Below are 23,601 nucleotides of genomic sequence, written 5' to 3' on the forward strand. Positions count from 1 at the left end.
TTCCACGTGGCTTTTTTCCCCCGAAAGATCATTAAAGTGATACAAGTAGGGAGAAGGAACAGAAGCTGGAGCACCTGCATTAAAATCCTGGGGTTTGTTCTCTTATATCTGTCACAGGTCCAGCAGAGACAAGAAAGATACATCTTTCTATTTAGAAAGGAATGAAACTGCGTATTTATCAGTCCAGCTGAAAAAACACTTTAAAAACATTAGAGACATACCTTTGAATAAGATCTACAAGTACCTCACAGAGTACTGCTTCTACTAGCTTTCTTATAGAGCATGCAATTAGATGACCTTTGGATCACAAAAGCACTCTCAAAACTAGGTCTCAAGGAGATGTATTTGTACAAGAAAATGTTCATACAGCCATGCTGCTGGAATCTCTCATTTCTCTAACCCTGTTTCAATTAGTTGTCAGACACTTAAGGCACAGATATAAAAATATGCAACACAGATGAATAACCCACTATTAATAGTGGGTAACAGATAAACTGAACAGCTAATAAAAAGCCCATAAAAATAATGCATGGGAAAAAAATGGTCCAGGAACAATTCTGATACAAACCTGCAGCAATCCAAGGTGTTTTCCTATTTGTCCATAAACAGAAGGGCCAGCTCCATTTGTTTACTTTTATGAATATGTTAGCCAAGCTCCATAACAAGCTTAGTAACTTCAGAAAGTTTAGTAAGCATTAATATTAACAAGCTCATTTAGGTCTATTTCATACTCTTCAATAATTAAAGTTATTATTTACTGGAGAAGTTTATAAAATTACTGATTGCAGTAGAAAGCCCAGCTCAGCTGTCTGATGAAGCCAGCATACCACTCAATGAAACTATATTGGGAACACCTCTCAGTCACATAGCATCCACTGGTCTGGTAAACAGCCCATGCCAAGATCAGGTTTCTTTCTTCTCACTAAGGAGATACTATATAAACTCCCATATGAGAATATAATGGGGGAGAAATATAATCTAGGGAAATTTTTAAACCCTATCACCACATATTCCTCAGAAAACACATAAAAAGTATGCTTTCTGCAATTTTGAAATCTCACTTTTTTTTCCCTTTATAAAAATCCTTGTAACAACTGAAGTCAACATACCCTAAGCTATGTAATTTAGTTTTAACAAGCAGTATCACCTTTTAGTCCAGACCAAAACCAAGTTCCTGCTTCCTGTGAGAATGACAGAATGTGGCTGCAGGAGATTTACAGGTTTGCTAATTATACTTCCAAACTCCTGGATTTTCTGTGCCTCATGTTGTCTGTTGAACTATGTTCCCTAATATCCATAGTGTGAGGAAAGAAACCAGGCACACAGTGATTCTCACTGATGTCTGAAGAGCTTTGCAGGCAGCAATACAGAGGTGAATTGAAACAGGTCTCAGAAGGAAAAGAGTATAGTTTCTTAAATACACAGGAAAAACAGAAAATGAGAAGAAATCAGCTACAGACAAACTGCAGAAGCAGCACACTTGACAGTGATGAAGGATGCAAGGCAGCAGGATGCACCCAGAAGTCATTACCACATGGCCTAAGCCAAGATAAAAAATGGGCCACAACATAAGAGGTCTCCCAGCCATGCAGGAATCATGGCTGCTCCCTGGGGAACACAACTGGGATATTTCCAAAGTGATAGAAATGCTTGAGAAGCACTTGAATAAACAGAGGGAATTGGTTAGAGGAGGGTTGGAGAGGAGTTGCAGAGGAGCAAAGGACCATTACAGCTTGACACAACCTGCCTGGTGTGAAAGCAGAGGAGTAAAAAGGTCCAACTCTAAGGTTAGAGGACTTCTTTAGCTTAGAGAACTTCAGCACTACAACTTTGCATAGCATTTTCAGTGTTGAATACAATGGTGTCATTCTGGACTAGGACCTTTTTCAGATACCAATAGAAAAACAAAACCAAAGAGGTTCAATAAACTGAACTAATTCTTCCATTAACAAGCAGGACACCTTCTAATTCCAAACAAATACAAATCCCAATTATATTTTCAGATATGAGATTAAGAAACCCAAAATGCATACACCCAGAAAATAATAAATGCATTAATGAACCCATACTTTAGCTATAGACTTTGGGACATGTACAAACACAGGATGCCATAAACCAGTGCCTGCACAAATGCTTAGGATCCTCCTGCCATCTCTATTCCAGAGAATCCTGCCTAGCATTTCTATGTAAACAGCTGCACATTGATATGCTCAAGATTTCAGAAAATGAGATTTCAGCAGAGGAAAAAAAGCCAAAACATCCCGTCTGATCCAAGGGTAGATTTTGAATCTTGTAAACAGACTCTGTATTATGAAGAATAGGAAATCTCCCACGTTAGCATCAAAGTCTTTGGCAATTAGCCCCCAAATCCAAATTCTGTAGCTTCATTCTACCTCAGTTTGAGGAAACATACTTATCCTTCCATATTTACTCATAATGTCAAACAGTCTCTACGTCCCCCTTCTCCAAGCTTCCCCCCTGCCCCCAGCTCCCATGTGGATATTTGGAACCTGGACAAAGCCTAACGAGAAACTTTAGAAAGTTTAGATGAAACAACAGATTGTTTGATCTCTCTGTGCTATCACTCTGCCCCAGAAGATGGTAACAAAATGTGCCAGTAATGCCTCTTCTTAAAAAAAGAAATTTTAGATTTGTAATTCAGAAAAAAAACATTTAACCTAAGCTCTTCCACATTTTGTTTCCATCTGCATAAAGCAAGTGTTTAATGCAATCTAGTGACTAATGGCAGAAAGTTTTAGCCCTTAGTGCTTGATAAGTCTCTTCAAGCAGAAAATATATACATGAAGAATTACAATATGGAAAAATTCTGTTGACATAGAAGACTTTTTATTTCTGTGGTTTTCAAAGGAGATACAGAATGACGCTGACTTGGACAGTCAAAATGATAGGTGCACTTTCATTACTTGTTATTAATCTTTTAAAAATAATCTAATTCTGTAAAAGTTATTCTGAAAATCTGTGGAATATACGACATCTTTTCTGAGGACTGTGTACAGGCAAATGCAACTTGCAGTGGTTTAAAGGATGGTTTAAAAAAACCTTACAGAAGTACCATAATTGCATGCAAAACTTGCTTATGTGACTTTTTTAATAATGGGATGTGTTAATTTACATTTCTTTGATCTGCATAACACAAGCTCAGACTGCTGTCAGTTTCTCACAGGCAGGAATCTAATCCATAAGATGCAAGATGGGCAGGTGCATCAATGCCAGCTGCAAAAAAGAGGCATGCCCAAAACCAGAAGAGGGAAAGCTGTGGTGTAACACCAGGCAGAAGTGGCACTTCAAGGAATATCTAAAGATGTCTGGAAAGATCTGGTTGTGCAAGCCATGGAAAACACACAGCTGGCTACAAGAGAAATATATATACAGAATATGCAAGAAAAGGATTTTTGGATGAAATAACCAGAAAGACTTCAAGAGCTATGATGGTTAGATGTAAACACAAGTGGACAACAAAGAAGGATAATGAGCAGAGAAAGGGCTATGTGTAAGTGGAAGTAAAATCATGGCTGAGAACAGAATTTTCACCCCAGTGTAGGTTCCAGTGAACTAGGGATGTGAAAATGGGAATGAATAGATCCCCAGGAAACAAAACATACAATCTGTAGGACAAAGGTCCAAGAGACATGGAAGCTCCAGCAGAGGTGCTGAATTGCCAATGGGCAGTTCAGAAGGGATCCCTGGCTAGTGCAGGATTTCAGAGAACATCAGAAAAGACAAAATTGCACCTTCTCACTAGACATTTCATTTTTCTGCCTATACAGCTTCTCTTCAATGTGCTAGTGAAGCACTATTAAATATTACTAATAAAAGAGCAAAGAGAAAATCAGCTCAATTCTTGTGCTGGCCTGGTTAAACAGGAAAATCACGAGTTGATCAAAGCACAGCTCTACTCCATGTAAAACACAATCAAGTTACTGTTGGTTCTAAATATGCTTACTCTCCAGTTAAATAGCACCACCATCATCAGGAGAAAGCTTTCTTTGCTCTTCTAAGCCCTGCATGCCCATAACAGCTGTAAGAGAACGTTCATATTGGTTAAATGCAGCTTTTCCAGTTTCAATAAGATAAGGCAATACTCTGTTTGGGGGATCACCATTACTCCAAACTTAATATAATATGTGCTGCTAGATAAACAACTGCAGGACACTAATACACTACTTCAGAGCATCACATCAGTCATTTACCACATTCTCTTCAGCTGATTTATCCCTGGTGTTTTTTTTTTGTTTAAGAGCAGACAGTTATATTTCAAACACAATTTTGTTTTCTTTGTCTCAGAAGCTTCCATTATGTGGACTAAAAATGATGAGTTTATCTAATGAGATTAGAGTCTTTTAAGCATTTTCATGCTAGTCAATCCATATGATGGGATGCTTAATTTGGAGAGTCTTGCTGAACAAAAGCAAAGCACTGCAAGAGACCAGCAACACACAGTGTAGCAAGCACTGATGCTGTAACAGAGCCACTTCTACCACTGTGACTGACAAGTATTCTTCTGTAGTACTGTTTACTTATATAGGAAGTACATATAAATATATACTTTTAAAATATGCACACACGCTCTGCACTCCTTTTTAACTTTCCCACTTCTAGTAATTCTTCATGTAGCTTAGGTTGATAAGTGCATAATTGCTGAGAACAGTACACAGGCTTGGAACCCCCCCATCTCATAGAGGCAGAGGAATCATCCAGCTCATTCCTGTGGCTTGAGCTGTGGAGAATATCAAACACATGAACATGTATTTCCTTCCCAAAATTGTACACTCTATTTACTTTTATATTTGGGTAAGGTGCAAGGGTTGGTGTCACACATGCTAAGCTCTTCATAAAGTAAGCTACAATGAAAGAGTGAATGATGCTTTTATTCTGCTTTTAAATCTCAACTGCTATGAATCAGACTCTTCTGTTTGAAGACCAATATGACTGCAAAATGGGCTTTAAACCAGATAAAAACATAAACATCTCAGTTCTTCATTGCCAGACCACTGTTAAAATTTGCTATTTAACACCTTGTCTGGACTGATCAGAAAAACAGCAATAACCTAAAATTGCAATGGTCCAGCAGGACAGAGAGTCAGAATGTACTGCCAAGGCTAGCAACACCCTTGTGTCAACCTAGACAGTTCACTTAGCCCATCATTTTCAGAAAGTGGAGATTCAGTTTGATAAACTCATTTACAAGTCTCACCACAAAATGCCTGGGACAACTGCAAGTCTGGAGGCTCAGTTGCTTTAAAACCACACTTCACATGATTTGTGTAAACACCCAAAAATAAAAGGTTTTAAATAAATACAATTTTCAGAATACATGCTTTTGACCACCATTTGAATCCAAATACAAGAAAATAAAAAGTAATTTAACACATAAGAGAAACCAAGGACTTTTCCAAGGTCATTTGGCATAAAGGCAGGAATGGCACAGATTTTAAGTATGTAAGTCCTCATATGGAGCAGAAGGTATTTTGCTTTGTTTGGATCAGAAGTTTTTCCCTATTTTTCAAGTCAAATTTGAGGCAGAATTTTGAACAATGGACTTTAGATGGGAAGCGTGAATGGGGCATAAAAGTCGGAAAGAGAAGCTGGCTGTTGGAAATTAAAAGAAGGAGGAGAGCAGGGCTGGCCGTCAGGAAGTCTCCACTTCTAATCCTAGTACAGCCCCTGCCTTGCTGGGCAGCCACTTCCTCCTGCTGTATTGCTTCTTGGACATCTTTAAAGTGGTTTTGCTTAGTGTTCCCAGTTTAGAGCATGTTAGTGTCTGTATAGCACTGAATCATAAAAATGCTGTACAAAGAGCTATTACTTTTACTGTCAGCACAATTGCTACCCTATACACACTGAAGCAGACCTTCTCCCCTAAAACAGTCATTTCTCTGTGCATGCCTGAAGTTCACTTAAAAAGCAAAAAATCATCTCTCCTAAATTACACACACATTAATTAGCTGTGCTGCAGTACATAACTGTGTGCAGACATGGACAAGGGAAAATAAATGGGCAGCGATTTGCAGCAAATGGAGTTAGTAAAGCAGCCATTCTCAGAGCACTTAATTCCTAGAGGACATGAGTTTCAACTGCATGGTGCACTTGAAAATACCTGGGTAATGGTCCTTCACTTTTAACACTGGGTCATCTGCTCAACCATTCCCAGGTCTAACTTCAATGCAATTCCCACAGAAGACAATCAAATATTTTTGGATGAGGGGAAGGGAGAATAGAAGTGACATTTGAGACTCATCTAAACTAGACGAGAGACTTTTTGAATTCGTACTCACAAGGCTTTACAGGTATGCATATAGATTGATCTATTCTATACACACATATACACACTTACAGAAACGTGTGCTTCATCAACTCTGTTTGCAATCTGGAGTTTGTCAAAATCTATCTAGTGCACCACTATTCACACAAATAGCAATCACGTTTCAAAGCTGCACAGATGGATGGCTGCCAACTTCCCTGTTCCTCCAGAGTGTAAAATAATGCTTCTGCTTTATACCTGCTGTAAACAAACTGTGCTCAAAGCACTGAATCCTCATAGCAAGCCTCCCTCACTCCAGCAGCACTCTGCTGTTGGGAGCCTACATACATTTTGGGGGCCACAGAAGCAAGAGGTGGGGGCAGAAAGCACAGCTGAAGCATACTAGGCATTATAAAAAAGAGACTACTCAGTTTAAATTGCAGAGCTAGCAGTGGTGATAAGACTACTGCTTTGCAAGTGAACAACAAATATGTCTTCTCTAAACTAGTTCTTGTGCTATTCTTTGGTGGACAGAAGTGCTTTTCTTGGCTTCCAACCATACATGATTGGGTCAGGTCCAAGCTGTGCCCATACAAGGCATCAATGTGGAAAAACAAGGGCTGCATTCAGTTTTCAGAACAGGTTACTTGTATCAGCACACTAAAATGCCATCAATCTCACCTGGTCATTCTACTCACTAACCTCACACAGGTACTGAAACAGCGCTGGAGCTCCTCTAATCCTCTCCACCACTATTTTACCTACTCGATTAAAACTGGAGAAAAGAGGCACAGGGGCAAAAATAATAAAATCACAGAAAATACAGATGCTTAAAAGGCATGACCAACAAAATTCCTCATGAGCAACACAGAAACCACAGGCATCTTTGGTTCCTGCTTGTGCTCAAGGGTTTCTGCCACTGTGTGTCTGTGCTGATTGGTGTCAGTCTCATCCTCATCCCAACCCATTCCAAATCTGAACCCCAGCTTCCCAGAGGGTGCTTCAATCCCTTGCCCTTGGCAGAAGGCCAGAGCCTGAACATCTATGACACAATGAAATGGGATGATCACCCATGGGATGCTTATTTCACCTTATTCATGCAATCTATGTTAAACAGTAATTGGATATATGGTGTCACTTCCAATATGTGAAACAATGGCAGAGAAAATAAATAAATAAAGAAGGTTATATTGTTTCCATGCCCACTGGGGCATGGGGAAGAGGCAGTGCATGCAAAAGCAAGGAAGGTTTTAGCTGTAATTGGAAAAAATTACAGCAGAAAAAAATACTTAAATCCTGGAACTGACTGCCCTTCCAAATGATGACCTGCCAACAGGTACAGACTTTGAAGAAGAGATTAGACAAACAGTTATCAAAAGGGGTAAATACTACTTATCTTGCATGATCTATATGCCTCATGGAGGATTTTTAACCTATAGTTATTCTATTCCAGTGCTATAAATCATATTATGCCAGTATCTATCATATCTTCCAAACACATCTCTGAGGCAACAGTATTTAAGCTAACAGTGTAGTAAGTGAGCAATTATTTGGCATAGCTGATGATACAGGAAATATGGCAATATACCAGAAATAAAATATGCAGCCATGCATATCCTAAGCAATAGAGTTTGGGCATATTTTTTAAACAGAACTTGGTATGAGTTTAAGGCTGTTAAAATCTGTTCAAATATTTTCCATTAAAACAACATCAATTCTCTGTATCAACAAGGCAAGGCTCTGCAGCAACGACAGAATATCCATTTTGCCATCAAGATAAACTCTAGTATAAAGAGTTTACTCTATGCACATACACATGGATATGTTTCAAGGGAAATCTTTATCAATTACCACCTAGATTTCTGTACAGTCTTTTATCCATAACCTTTCTCTGCAAGCTGCATACTGCAGATGATGGTCACACCTTGCTTTCACTGAAATCAACCAGGGAGGCTGCACAGCAGCAGAGCTCCTTTGCTTCAGCAGAGCAAGAGCAGCCCACTTCATGCACATCGTGGCACAGCTCACTCCCATCTCCTGCCCACATTCCACAGGTAGCTGCCCTCCCTGAGTTACAATGAACAACACTTCCCAATAGTCCACAAAGGGCCTAGTTTTGTGTGCTGGGAGGAAGCAAGGTACCCTTAAGCCCATGAAACATAATTTCTGTAACAGATACCCACTCACATTTGTGCAGAACTGGCAGACTGGCAGGCTCCTGTCATTGTCTAGAGATAACTGTGTGTGTTTAGTCTCAAGTATAGTGTGAACAAACCCAACTCATTAGACTTATACTGACAAGACTGGTTTAGGAACAGAGGAAATTAGCCATGTGTTCATAATGGTTGCTCTCCAGGCTTTTGGCTGCCTATCCTTCACTTGGCTTGTGGGGCTTGGTTTGGGATTTTGTGTTTGGAATTTTTTAGTTTGTTGGTTTTTTTATATTTGCTGTGTTTGTTTGTAGTTAGAAAGATAAGCTTCTTCAAAGTCAAGTGCTTTCTTTAGGTTGTACTGTTTACAGAAATAGGAAACAATTTGTCCCTCACTGCTTACATAAAGAAAGTAATGTGCAGGTTGTTTGTGGCCTCACCACAGGCGTTACGCAGCAAATTTTAATTATCCTGTTGGTGATTTAATGTTGTGTAAAAACATATCCTAGCATGTATACACATCTGCCCTTGCTTATTAAAATCTGTTAGTTTTGGCTAGCTCACAGACGTGAAGATACTTCCCACCAACCAAAGCAGACTTTGAACTTTTGTCTGTTGTTCACTGCTCTCTCCCAAACAGAAACTGGGTATAATCATATGCTAAATGTTCATTATTTCATGAAAACAGTAGCAAAAAAATTACAACTGGGTTCAGGTATGTAGTTAACCAGATTTGCTTTCTCCCAGCTACTTCCTTCTCTCCATGAGCTTGCACAGCTCTCAGAAGCCTTCCTTCACAATGTGGTGGGGCAGGGAAAGGTTGCTTGGATATTTTTCCAGGCACACAAATACAGTTAGTGCAATATGTGGGAATTATGTAATTCCTTAATAAGCACAATACAACATATTCCATACATGGTTTATAGAATACATCACAGAAGCATAAGATAATTTGAGGTGTATCTTTGGTAGTGGAAGAAAAATTTTTTCCTCACTGGAACTGAAAGAAATGCTTTAGAAGAGTGACCATGAAAAATGTCAAGTATTTCAAAGAAGGTGAGGCTTGGAGAATCACTGGTGGTCTTAAGGCATTGCTAGAGAAGAAGCATAGCCATGGATGGAATCTGGGCAGAGCAGGCGGAAGGAGGAGAATACACAGTGAAAGGTGGGAAATTAGGAGAGGTTTGAAGAATCAGTGGTGGTCTTAAGGGATTGCTAGGGAAGAAGCATAGGCATAGATGGAACCTGGGCAGAGCAAGTGGGAGGAGGAGAATACACAGTGAAAGGTAGCAGGCTACAGAGCACAGTGAATAGATCTCACAAAGCAGGAGGCACTTTAGGCCAGATGCTTTCTGAACTCCCACGATATCAAGGGATACATTCAGCTCAGACAAGCTTTAATTTTAAAAAGTAGGTAAGAAAGGCAGAAACACAGAGAATGGCTAAGTATTTGCCCCCAATATAGGAATGAACTGAAGGACAGCTTGTTCTCAGTTTTGAAGTCCAACTGAAGATTTTATCTTCCATATTTCCTGTTTCTGATGCATTTGTAGCAAGTAAGCAAGCCATCCTTCTAAGCCCACTGAGAGGCAAGTAACAAGGGTCAACAGTACTTTCAAAGGTACTAATGACACTGAAGTACTGTGATGAATTGCAGCCCTGTTATAAGGGCTGTGTTTTATCAGGCATATAGAATAAAAACTACCTAGGAGCCAGAATCTCCTCAGCTGTACCCAGGCAGCCCATCTTGGGGGGTGAAATGAGGCCAACATCTCCAACTGCTCTGGAGGCTTAGCTGCAACCACGACTGAGGGGCAGCAGCTGCTGAGACCTCCACCCTTGTCCCACAGAAGCAAGCCACAGATGGATGGGTAGCACTGGTAGGTGGGACATCTACTGAGTTGTCATGGTTTCTTTCACAGCAACTGTATTTTTCCATGTCTCTCAAATCCAACTCCTCACTGCAGAAATGCTGTCACTCATATTCCTCTGCCATAATAATGACAGGAAAACTCAATTAACACTGTGAGCAATTTGGATGTCTGCACAACAGGTTGCCAAAAAACAATCCCAAGGGGGAAAAACCCCAACCAAAGATAACTAAGAACATTTGTTGCATAATGTAATTCAAAGCTTCTATCTGTAGGACCACTAAAATACATGTTTATTATGTCTTAAATCAAGATGTAAAAGCTTGGTTTTGAACTGCTTTAATGTTAATGATTTATTATATATGCAATACATATCTAGTTTGGTAAGACCCATCCTATACATTCAATGCAGATTTTCTCTTCAAGCTTCTTACTGAGATCAGAACATAATAAAATTGTGCATTCCCCTGCTAATAATTTATTCAGAGATTAGCAAGAGAGTAATGTATCTTCCTTTATAATACCCTGGATTTCTGTCAACATCATCATCAAATATATACCACAAAATACAATAAGTGTAACCACAAGCCTTTTTATAGGACATATTTTAAAGGACTTTCAACATTGATTAGATCTTTACTACAAATGTTATTATTCTTGTGATCAAAAAGTACTCTAGACAGGTACTTGAAGTAGAAACATTAATTTTGAAAAATTAACTATCAGGAAGACATTTCTCTAGATACTAGAGACAAGCACACAAGTATGTCACCAAACAAATGCTTACCCCAAATTTAACAAAAACAAAAGTGTGTATGTGTATACACATCCATAAACATATTATTTAATAGCTACTCTTCACTTAGTGTGAGAACTATTCATCTGTAATCTTGGAGCCAAGGGCCCAGTGAACCCCATAAAAGCAACCACCACTATATAAAATAAGTTATGCTACACTGAGAAGCAAGAGATAACATAAACATTCCCCATACTAATAGCCTTTCTATTAGAGAGAAAAGAACAAATCATTTAGTCCAAGAGGGCACTGAGGACAGTCCATGACTTCAGGATGCAGTTGTGGGGAGTTAAGCAAGGAAAGAGAAGCCAAAGCATCCTTTCTAAAATGTCAGCACAGGCTTATAAGGAAGTGACATCAAACCTTTCTTTCACAGACACTTTTCATTACAAAGAAATTTCAAAACAAGCCCAGCACACCCTCTTCATCATCTTCTCCCTCCTCATCCAGCCAAGTGAGAACTCTCCTCACACCAAGCCATCAGGTGACAGCACAGTATGTGGCACTGTGTGTATAGGAAAGCACTAAGTGCCTTTTTTAACATCTTATGTCACTGCCTCCCTTCAAGGGAGGAACCAATTGGACATACACAATGAAAACAAAAGACATGATCCAAATTAACACACACAGCAGGGAGCATAAACTTGGGAACACAGGATGGGATGAAAAATGTCCCTCACATAGAAGATTAAGACTACAAATATTTAACAGAGGTTTTCCTGGGGAAAGCATTACCTAAACACATGCTCTCCACTGCATTATAAAGCTGATGATAATGACAGTACATCTGCTACTCGTGGAAATATCACCCTCTGCTCTTCCTCAAACAAACAGCCATGACATTAAGTTTTGGGTAACAAACCAAATCAAATTAGGAGCAGCAGTTACAACAACTTACAATATAAGAATAATTTACTAAAAGCATCAATTGGCTGTTCACTCCATTTACCATCTGGAATATTGCCATTACTATAAAAAAATACATATGTCAACAGAGCAGCAGCCTCAGTGCAGTATGCTGGTGTTGATGCTGCAGAGGACAACTGTTTCCAGAGGATAACACAGCTCAGTTGTCCAGCCATTTGTGGGCAGCTGGTAGGCCCCTGGAGAGAAGGAAGGACAACACTCAGATATCCAGAGTTTAGTAGAATGTTTAATTAAGGAAATTCTGCTACTGTATTTTGGCAATTTTATTCTTTACTTTTCCCCTCAGTTCCCCAAGGAGGCTATCACATATGCAGCCTCTAAGAGAGAATGTTTTATCCCAAAATGAGAACAAACAAATGTTTCTAAACATTGGTTTTTTACAGATTGTAAAAATACATTTTCTTGGGAATGCTAAACATTTTTAGCAAAATTTCTAATCTAATTTCATTTTACTCATTTGATGGAAGAGCAAAGAAGCAAAGTACTTTGGGATGAACCTTCTCTGCTGGGACAACTAGTAGCAGAAATTCATATTCTAAGCCCAGTTTCCCTCAGTCCTCTGGTGATGTTACTACCTCTGCTCTGGTCACTGGGTACCAAGCACAGATGGGCTGAGGTCACAATATCAGATCACCTGTAGGAATTCTTATGGCAGAATTTAAAATAGAGACCCATGCAAAATTGCAAAGCTGTTTCTGTATTGAGCTTGACTATCATACTTGAAGAACAGAAACTACTTTTTATTGTTGGCTTGAGAAAACTGTGATCAGGTTAAACTTTTGCAAGTTTCCAAAGAGCAGCTGTGTATCCAGGTATGGAGCTAGGTTTTCCACATGCAGCACAGGTGTGGTGCAATACCACACCATGTTACCCAGTGCTGCCTCAGTTACAAGATCAGAGGGCATCTTTTTTGAAAGACTAACAGCTGATAAAAATTTGTAGAGGCTTCATGCAGGCCCTGTGTATCTAGCATCACTTCTGTTTCACCATGTTCTCAAAATGATCAGGGATTTGAGAGGACAGAGTTATAGACTATATTAACTATGCAGATTAGTAAAACCACAAGAAGATGGGGTTCTGCTTCAAATAAAAACAGCCCTTTAGAAAAAACTAATTTACACACATCTAGATACTGATACACATAATCTAGATACTGATATTTTTAAGTGATTAAGTGCTCTCTTTGACAACACACTTATTGTCACAAAACCTGAAGTAGTAATAGGCAAAACAGGTATTTGATGCATATAAATAATCATATAAATGCATATAAATAATAATATGAGTATTTGTTATTCATAAAAGACATCTTAAAATATCCTTTCTTCTACAAAAACCACTTATACAGTAACACACCAGGTTAGTAAGAGTCACAGGAGTTTCACTGTAGTGTAGTTGTCTTAGGGGTATAAACAAAATATTTATAACTCCTCATACACACAATGCAAGCATATTACTATAAATGGAGAAAAGCAACATCTCCTATCTCCTTTTTACAGATATTTCTATCTCCTTTTTACAAAATGTGTAAAATGAACATTTTCATGCATATGATGCTAATTGAGTTAAGACAAAAACTTCTAAATATATTTTACAAACAACTGTCAGTGATATGACTTCTCTCAGAAAGAGGCATTGTGTTTTTGATGACCTCAGTGATACAACATCAAATATCACTAAAGAAACTAGAATACTTTAATTTTACAGCATGTAAATAAAATTACAGCTATGAACATAGCTATGATGTGTGTAATCTGTGTAACCATATATAAAGTAGCCCATTCTTGCACGGTTTTCACAGATACACAAGTTACAAACCATTTACTCATTGACTTTTTTCTTTTTCTCAGCACAGATGGCATTTCAAGAGGAATTTTTTTGTGCCACAGCTAACACAACCCACAAAGAAATTACTCTTATTGAATATTGCCTGCTGTTGAGGAGTGTTTTGAAATTACACTCCATTTTTTAAGGGAACTGAAGAGCTGAGAACAAGCCGTGCATTCACATCAATGGCTAACACGAGAGCAGCAGGGCTGACTGAATGCAGCTCTTCACCAACCAGCTCCTGACGGCCGCTGCAGATTAGGGACACATTTTTCCTCTGTGCCACTTTTGAGGAATTCATTGAAATTTGCTTCATAATGAGATCACTGTCTGTTGGCAACTTCCATCACACAGATAAAATTATGCAGCCTTTTGTACTGGCTACCAGTGGAAGAAGATTTTTAGAAGTAGGTGTACTTCAACAGATGAAGACAGATTTTCAAAGCAGTGCTTTGAATACAGGATTTCCTAGAGAAATGGGAAACTTATTTATATAAATATATATACATATACACATGCTCAAGCAAAGCCTCCATCTGAAGATAATAACTGCCTAAAATAATATGGACGCCAATGTCAGGCTGTAGAACAACTTAGCTTTACCACACTTAATTGAACCATCAGATTTTCATACATTGTATTTTTCACTGGCTAGTAAGTCCACAGTTAAAAAAAATGGAAACTAACACTGGCCAAAAATCCAGAAAGCCAAAGTCACCAGCTGGTGTTAAAGTTCCCTCTTCTAACATTAATTCTATGGAAACCTGGGAACAGTGAACTCAGAAATGATGACCAGGTCCTACAAAAGGTCTCACCAAAGAGAGAGTCACTTTTTAATGAAAAGTAAGCTTCAGTTGTATCCTTGTTAGGTCTATTCCTGTTAAATCACATCCGGCTCTCACAGAACCAATTATGGTAAACCAGGCCATAGTTGCCATTATGCCCCATCGTGTGAGAATCATCATCAAATATGAAACATTACAAGTAAAGAACAGCAAGAGCACGTTCCTTTATTCAAGAGATTAATATTCCTTCTGCTTTAAACATTACTGGGAAAAAATACCTCAAGAGAAATGTTAACTAACCCAAAATTAGTGCTTTAAAAAGAAAATTACACTGCCAAAATCCTCCTGGGTAGGGTATCCAGCATATCCAAGACAAATGATGAAAATAAATTGTACTGGTCAGATAACTGATTCCTCTAGAAGCTGCAGCTGATTGAACATGATGGTCATGGGGACATCAGTAACACAGACAAGTATGAAATATCTTGCAAGTGTCAAATCTGCACACACCACAGCACAAACGAGAGAAATGGGGGAACTGACAAAAGGCCCACTGAAGAATAAAGATACATTATGCACAATTTCAGAGCAAATTTTTCTTCATCTGGGAAGGCTACACCTCTTTTAAGAGACAATCCTATCCACATATTGCTGTGGTGCTCTGGCAGCGGGGACTTCTGAACAGTAGTGCCTGAGTATTATGCCATACCACCAGCTAGGAAATACAAGCTTATTTATAGCAAGATGAACCCTCCCAGTGGTCAGCCATGCCTCAAATGGGACAGCCCTGCTCTGCTCCCCAGCATGTTTGGGACTTGATGCATCTCACCACTTGAAAGGTGAGTTTCCAGCAGTTTGTAAGCTGCCAGGAATGCTGTCATTGGTCTCAACACCATGAGCAGCTGGTTCAGCTATCATGGCAACAAACACTATGCACACCTAGGCAAATAACCTGATGATGCCCTTCCAACATCCTAGAAGGCACCACACCATTTTGTAGCAGACCATGACAAGCAGTCTACTACCATCAATATTAAATGTAATCAAGGTTTAATGACTGATTGGGTAAAATTCAATCAAGCTGCACACATATTTAACTAAACAAATGTAGTAAACAAAGCAACAATTTACTACTTCAGTAATTCACTGGTGTATATGTTTGGAGAAGTTACTTTTAAATGCATGGTATTGCCAACTATCAGATTTTTTACAGAAGCTCTGAAATTCAGGAATGACGCTGGGAATAGTTTTTGTTATATAAAAATGACTGCAATCAAAGTTTCTAAGTAGCATGAGTATAGAAAATGAAATTTAAGAACCAGGATCACTCAAACTACAGTATTGTGAAAAAATAGGAGAAAATATCACACCTCCATGAAAAGCCATTGGGCTAGCAGGGAAATTTATCAGGGAAATTCAGAAACTCACAGAGCTACAGTCAGTAACTCTGAAGAACAGCCTGATTTCTTGGCCTTTTGTTTTCACTGCTGAAAATCCTCAGCAGCCAACAAACAGTTGATGCCCTCTGAAGATGCCCCATCAATCCCCTCAGCAAAAATTGTGAGAGATACATGAGAGAAGTTCCCCTAAGACAACTGAGGACTAGTCTAAAACAGATGGAGAAAAATAACAGAAGACAATCTCTGAATAAACACCACCTCTGGATAAATAGAAAAGCACAACTTGATCTTCCCTCTACAAGCAGATTGGGAAGTTCTTCCAGTGAGGTTATCATAGTTAAGCAGATACTGCTTTTGATCTTGAAGTCAGGCTCCTGGAGAGCTTTGGCTATGAAAATATGCAAATGTTTCCATTGGAATGCATGGTGCATAATCAATCATGCCCAGCAGGCCTTACAGATCAACAACACACTCTAATCAGAAGGCTGCCCAGAGCTATGTTCCTGGAGATACCAGGCAAGAAAATAATTTAGGAATGAAAATATATCACCATCTGTACTATTTCTTTATAATGATGGTCAGGAAACATGGCTGAAATTCATTTTCCCCCATCTTTCTGTAGCTATTCTACAAAGACCTAGAGAGACAATGTTGGAGAGAATTCCTAGAGGTATTTAATTTACTTTATTTCAATTATTTAATATATTTTTCCATTAAATTATAAACTAATTAGTAGATAAAATATACGTACAGGAATAAAAATTAATTTCACAGTAATAGAGCAGCTTTTTTAATATAAAATCATCAGAAGATAGCAAAATCCAATCTATTATTGTCATGGCAAATGTCACTGCTTAACAGCAGTGAAACCGAAGAGCACAGGATTTATTGCACAATAACTATTTTAACACTCTAAGGAAGTGTCTAAGCAACTGATGTTCAGCTGGGGCTTGTTCTTTAGCAGGACAAACTATGCAGAAAAAGTTAGGCAGTTAGAAAATTTATCTTCTGCTCTTTTCTTCAGAGACAAGAGTACAGGAGGGCTGGGGAAAATGAGGATGATGTATCAAGAAGATAATACAAATTTCACAATATTTTGAGGTCATCTAGCAGAAGACTAATAAAAGAAAATCTCATGATTTATTCAAATGCACTTACCCATCAGAGGGGTAGAAGTGATGTGTGCCTGGTGCCTTCTGGAACACCTGAAAGGATCTCCTCCAACACTACTGCACTTTTGTTCTGAAGGGTTTCCAGCTACCACTGGCCAAAACACTTCAGTCTTAAAAGGCCCTTAACACCACCACCATTCTCCAACATTTATTCTCACATCTTACTCAAAAAAAGGAAACTTCATCTCCTGCTCTCCACCACCCACCCTTCTATCCTCCTTCCAAGAGGCAGAAGCCATTCCCTGTGGACCTGGCCTGCACTGGGTCCCTCCTCACATCCTCACACCCACTGTATCAGCAGTCCAGGCTCTTTCCTGTCTTTCTTAGACATGCTTTGGAACTATGTGTCCATGATGGTAAGTAACTGAAGAAAATACAAATGAGCAAGAAGGTCCTGTTAACTTCCACACCTCTGTCTACTGGGAACATCCTCTCTGATTACATTTGACCTCTACAGACACAGCTGTCTGAAATACTGGCAAACCTGGCCCTGCTTCTGCCCACCGGAGAAGGTGATTAGTCCCACAGTGACACCACTCTCTTTTCACAAAATGGCCTTTCACTACTCAGATCCATGGATCTGGCTGTGTTTGACTGCTGCTGTTTGAACTGGAGATAAACCAAAAGTGTATTTTCTCTGTTCTACAGATAACATCTCAGTTGTCAGAGATAACTGCAGTTCAAAGCCAGACCACTTTTTCCAAGATTGCAGTTCTTTATGCATATGAAACTGACAATAAACTCAATATCTAAAGGAAAAATAAAGAATTCAAGTTTCCTCATTATATCAAATAATCCATTTGCTCAATCTGAACAGTTTCATTTATGCTTATCTGCATTTCAGAAGAAGGAACACAATTTAGCTCAGATAAATTTTATTCAAAATGACCAACTGAAGAAATCTGAAAAAGGAAAGAATTAATTCTGTTAACTGCCATTTAATTTATTGCATTCCAAAAATAAAAATCATTATGAAAACCTCATGCTCTCCTCCTGCCTTAATCCAAAAGACACTTCCAGTACAGGACATAACATAGAGAGAAACATCTGTAGTATCTTCACAAGACGAAATAAAAATGTAAACAACGAACTTAAAAAATCTGCATCCAATGAAATATTTATTTTACTGTAATTTCCATGCACCTGACTACCAGCCACACAAAACACTAGGACTCAGTTAAGATATTTTAACATTTCTAAAATGTCAGAGTCCAAAAGCAATAATGAAAGCCCTGAAGCTGAATGCCTCCAAGAAACATTATGCTGGAGGTCCGCTAACTGTTAGTTATTTTAGATACAGCCCCTCACAAAGATTTCCATTCTTATTCATTGAGATCCTTAAAACAGCTGAGAAGGGATGGCTTTTGTTTCATTTTGTGGAAAAAGTGAAGTAAATTTATCCATCTCCTAACAGCTCTTTTGCAAACAGTTCTTCAGAGCTCTTTTGGACATATTCATATGCCCCTGCTAATAACGAATCCAAAACTTTTATAAACTTCTGTCTCAAAATCACTTAAATATTGTAATGGATTTAGTTTAATACTGCAAAATGTAATGTCACCTCTCACTTTGGCATCTTTGAAGTGAAATGGGTTCCGCTCAGTTCCACTAAGGTTTTAAAACAAAATAAATAACAAGCTTCACTTTGAGTTATTACTACATATGCCCTCTTTACAAACTAAATATTGGGGTTTTTTTTGTAAAAAGGGTATATGTAGCAATAAGAAATTAAGACCATATTAAACCCCTTATTTGTCCCACATAATTGCAAACATTATCTGATTAATTCAAGATGACCTTTCACAACTGGGTATAACACATCAGCAAAGGCAGGTGGACTTTCTCATCAGAAGAGTGGACAGTTGACCCAATGAGTTCTGCCAGGAGGCAAAGGAACAAGGAATTCACCTCTGAGGAACATGCAATTGTCTCAGCACAGTCCTAGACAGAAGACTGGAAGGGGCCTAGAAAGAGGCAAGAAATGCATGGAGTCTTCTTGGAGAACGTGACTTAGAGATGAAACTGTGCTGCCAAGGAGGAGAGACTGGGTGCTCCCCTTCATTACAACAGCAAATATTTAGGAAGATCTCCAAGCAAGGGTTTAAGTGTTCTTCCTGTTAGTTGTGGACAAATGGCCCAATAATTCACCTCAGCCTCAAAGCAAAACTTGAGCTTGACTGGAAATATGTATTAAGAATGACCAAAATGTTCATTATGCTATTGAACATAAATTCCAGGTTTCTTTCCTACTTCAGTCTTTAATTCTGCTAATGCTGGAGCTCAACCTGCATGTCTGAAAACACACAACAACATAACACAGTAATTTTTATGCCCCTAACAAAATACATGCAGATGGAAAGAAAAACTTTAGAAGACACCTTTGTAAAGTGAACTTATTTCCTATCATCTTAAGTATCCTGTGCTCAAAACTGGTGTCACAATTAGCCTTAAGAAGGCATTAAAGATGTTTATTCATCCTCTTTACCAGCTCATTGGGGAAAAAACATCCATCCCTCCAAGGAAGGATGATCTTGTAGCTACAGAAAATGAGGCTTGACTACTACTTCAAGTAGATTATCTCCATGAAGTCACACAAAAATGCACTTAAACCCTGTACCTTAGCAGCCTGAGTTGTTAAATGGAAATGCTAACATATGGTTTGAGCAGAAGGCTAGCCTAGGTGACTTCCTGAGGTCCCTCCTGACCTACATGTTCTTGTGATCCTATTTGCTTTGAGACACAGGATGAATGAGAAGGGCACTCAGACATTACAAGGTTGATTACTAGTGAAAATCTCAAATAAGTACCCTAACATTTTCAAGATTGTAATACATAGCTTTTTACTACATACATATGGGGGGAATCCTGTAAAAATACTCATGGACTCAGTGCAAGTGACATCTATGACAGCCAGAGAAATACATCAAGTGATCCTGTTCTGGATTACGTGGTAGAACCTGCTAGTTATGTTGGTTTTCAGAAAGCAAACAACCTGAAAAACTAAACATCTGTTTTGACTACAAATTTTTTAAGTAGCATCATAAACTTGAAAGGCATTTTACCGAATTACATGCAAGTAAATTTACCAGGTAGATTAAGCAGAAATCTTAACAGACAGATGCTACCATGAACAAGAAAAAGAAAAAGTACTTGTCATCTTGCAACACAGAATACCCAATGAGTATAAAGTGTCTGCAAGTATGACAGTAAAAAATTTGAAAAATAAATTGCTAGCAGGTAAGATGATTTTGTATCTAATTTAGAAGATTACTTGTCAGGGTAAAGCTGAGTCAACAATCTCTTCTTAAGACTCATTCTTTTCTCCAAGTACCTCAGCTGCAGCACACTCTAAAAGCAAAAACAATGCAAAAGCAATAACAAGTCCTACTCTACAGATGTTCTCATTTTTAGCTCCTGGTGTTTTTCATTTCCTGGCAGATCTCTCAAATAGGAAGGTTGTGATGGACTTTGGACTGCCTGGGCACAAACACTAGCCTTAGCAGCTCATAGTGCTGTTTACCAAACTTGTATCTAATGTCCCATTAAAAAATGGCAGGGAAGAAAATGGAATAAAGCTTAAAACAAAACACAACAAAAGATCAAACTCACCTTGCTGGAGGCACATCAATATTTGAAGAAACAACCTTGCGCTTCTGTTCCAGAAGACAAACAGAACGAGTGTTTTCCTTTTCATGCTCATGAGCTCTGTTAAGTTTTTTGATCTCTGCTGTTTTTAAATCTTCCTCCTTTGTGGTGAACAGGAGAAATTGTTGGTCTGGCAGTTTTCGACTGATGTCACTTTTTACATCCTCCTGTTGAAATGCATGGAAGGTCATTTCACGCTTGATGTTGGCTGCCTGAAAAATTGAAAGCAATTATTAAATTTTCCTTTAATTCACCTAAAATGGGAAACAACTCACTACGCACAGGCATTTGCTTCTAATTAATTATTTGAATTAGTGAATACCATTTCTTTGTCCTTCATAAAATCTGAAACTGCCATTGATTTCTCCAAAATTACTACAGCCAGGAAAATAAGCAATTTTTGTCCATTTGATAAAGCTATCAACCTCTTTATGTTAAATCAAAAAGGTATTTGAATAAGAATGTCAGAAACCAGATTATAAACAACATAGCTTTAATGCACACACATCTGTGCAGCATAGCTATGCAAAAGAAATCCTAGCTGTCTTCCTCCTAAAATGGTAGGGAAAAGAAGTCACAATTTTTCCAGATTAAACATAACCAAAAAATTAAAGCGCTTCCTACAGCCACATACTGGATTTTTTAAAAGCTGTATTTGTAAATGAAGGTTTTTCCAGGAGCAGAAAATAATTTGGTATGATCCAACTGATCTGCCAGAAGGCAAAGGGGAGCAAGTGATGGCAGCAGGATCTCTGTGAGGAGCCATCACAGGGCAGGAGCAACGCCAGGTTGTCTCTTTGCCAGCACTTCCCAGATCTTCTGGTCTGCCACTTCCCACAACCAAAGACTTCCCAAGCAAACAGGTGCCTTAGGAAATACACTCCCACTCTGGAATACAATGTGCTGGTGTTTATAAAGCAAACTATTGCAGGGTTGCAGGGAAGACCCTGAAAACTCATCAGAACCAAGCCACTCCACCTTCCCAGCAAGTAAAACAAAGCACAGGATCGAGATTTTCCTGTGAAATCCATTCCTTGGACAGCTACACTTCCATAGTTTCACAGAGGCACACCTATCTGTGAGGTGACCCCTCCAACCAACCCAAGCAAACGAGCAAAATATGGCCCAACAAAGTGGAAGCTTCTCCTGCCTCCAGCAGAGGTACTTCCACACCACATGCACTTGCTCAGAGAAATCTAGGTGCCTTCTAGAGCTGGCAAATTGGATTTTAAAAGATTTGTAAATTATTGCTGATCTTCACATTGGAGATAGCCAAGCTGTATTGTCCTCAGATAGTAACAGCACTAATAAACTGAAATTCCTATGTCAACTCTTCCAACTTATTCCTCCTTTTCATCATCCAAAAAATTAATCCATGTATTTGTGTATATATTAATGTAGTAAAATATATTCCTCTCTCCAGAGATCTCTATAGATTTCAAACCTTGCCAGTTACAAAAATGGTGCAAGCAATTTTAAGTTCACAGGAAAGATACTTGCCACAGTAATTTTGCTGTATTCTGTAAAGTGTATCACATCATTAATGCACAACTATTTAGGACTGATGATTTAATTGTTTCTAGTGCTTCCACTGAGGGGCTTCAAGAACAAAACAAGAGTTATTATTCTATGAACGTAAACAGTAGAAAGAATTAGACACTTTACACTTCTTCACACACAAACAGATGACACATTACCAAGAAAATCTGCCTGGAAGACAAAACAGTCAGCATGTGATCACACAGAATTAGGAGAATACATATAAACAACACAAATTGAATTCTGATTTAATGATTTTTAAAAAAACCTTAGATTTACAATTAGCCTTTTTCTGAGTGCCTGAGAATCACTGAAATGCTGAGTTGCATTCAATTTTCAATAAAACTGACTTATAAGTAATGCACTGAAGTAACAAAAAAGCCTGAAAATACCCAAGATCCAATATCCTGCCCCTAGAAATTATGTAACACCAAACAAGGGTTTACATAAGATTTGATTTCCATCCCCTCCACTGCTGCATGGTTTTCTCTTGCCTGACCACAGCTCCCTTCCTCCCGGGCCAGGATTTCCACCCCACCTGCTGCAGAGGAGAGTTCTGTGCGGGGCAGGAGCAGCTCCCCTGCTGGGCATGGCAGAGGTGCCACAGGCACTGGGCAGCACCAGCAGCTGCCTCCTCACCCTCCACAACCCTTAGTGTGGGCTGAGAGCATGGGGACAGACAGCCTCCCTCATTTCCTACTCTCCAATGCCTGACTGAACTCAGTTTTCATCAGGATGGTTTTAATGAATCTTTTAATGGACTAGGTGCATGACTGTACCAAAGGAAAAAAAGGTATTTTTGTCTTCTATTTATGAAATTTTAGGATTTTACTCAGTTTCAGCAGCAAATATAATGTGCCATACATTGCTGAGTTTTCTTTACAGACCTAAGTATTGACAACAGAAGGTTGCAGGCTCAGGCTACAGCTGTAATATAAAGCCAAAACCAAAAATAGCAGAATACTTTAACTGTGATACCAGATAATCTATTCTTATATATCAAATTTATCCACATCCAGTTCAAACACATTTCATACGTCAATATGCCACAATTAACAGTCAGTCCCATGCATGCATATGGAAGTGAGGAAAGACAAAAATCACAGAGCAAATGCTCAGGTTGCAGAAGCAGCTCAGGTTCTTCAGCCAATGGCCAGAAAAAGCAGAAGACCAAATCCAATGCTTAGACTGATTCTCTTCCTCACCTTCATTTTTCAACAGATGCTT

The 23,601-nt window shown here is 38.7% G+C and overlaps 1 protein-coding gene across 1 annotated transcript in view; it reads right to left on the reverse strand.

Moving 5' to 3' along the window:
• ZNF704 (zinc finger protein 704) overlaps nucleotides 1-23,601 on the reverse strand; it is an 86,660-nt gene that overhangs the window by 46,730 nt on the left and 16,329 nt on the right. The window contains exon 2 of the mRNA XM_058043074.1: nucleotides 20,800-21,047. Within this exon, the coding sequence (XP_057899057.1) occupies nucleotides 20,800-21,026 (227 nt within the window). The 5' untranslated portion in view covers nucleotides 21,027-21,047. The remainder of the gene's footprint in view (nucleotides 1-20,799; nucleotides 21,048-23,601) is intronic.

Source organism: Melospiza georgiana, chromosome 1 (genome assembly GCF_028018845.1).
Source record: "Melospiza georgiana isolate bMelGeo1 chromosome 1, bMelGeo1.pri, whole genome shotgun sequence".
In the NCBI taxonomy this organism is placed as follows: Eukaryota; Metazoa; Chordata; class Aves; order Passeriformes; family Passerellidae; genus Melospiza; species Melospiza georgiana.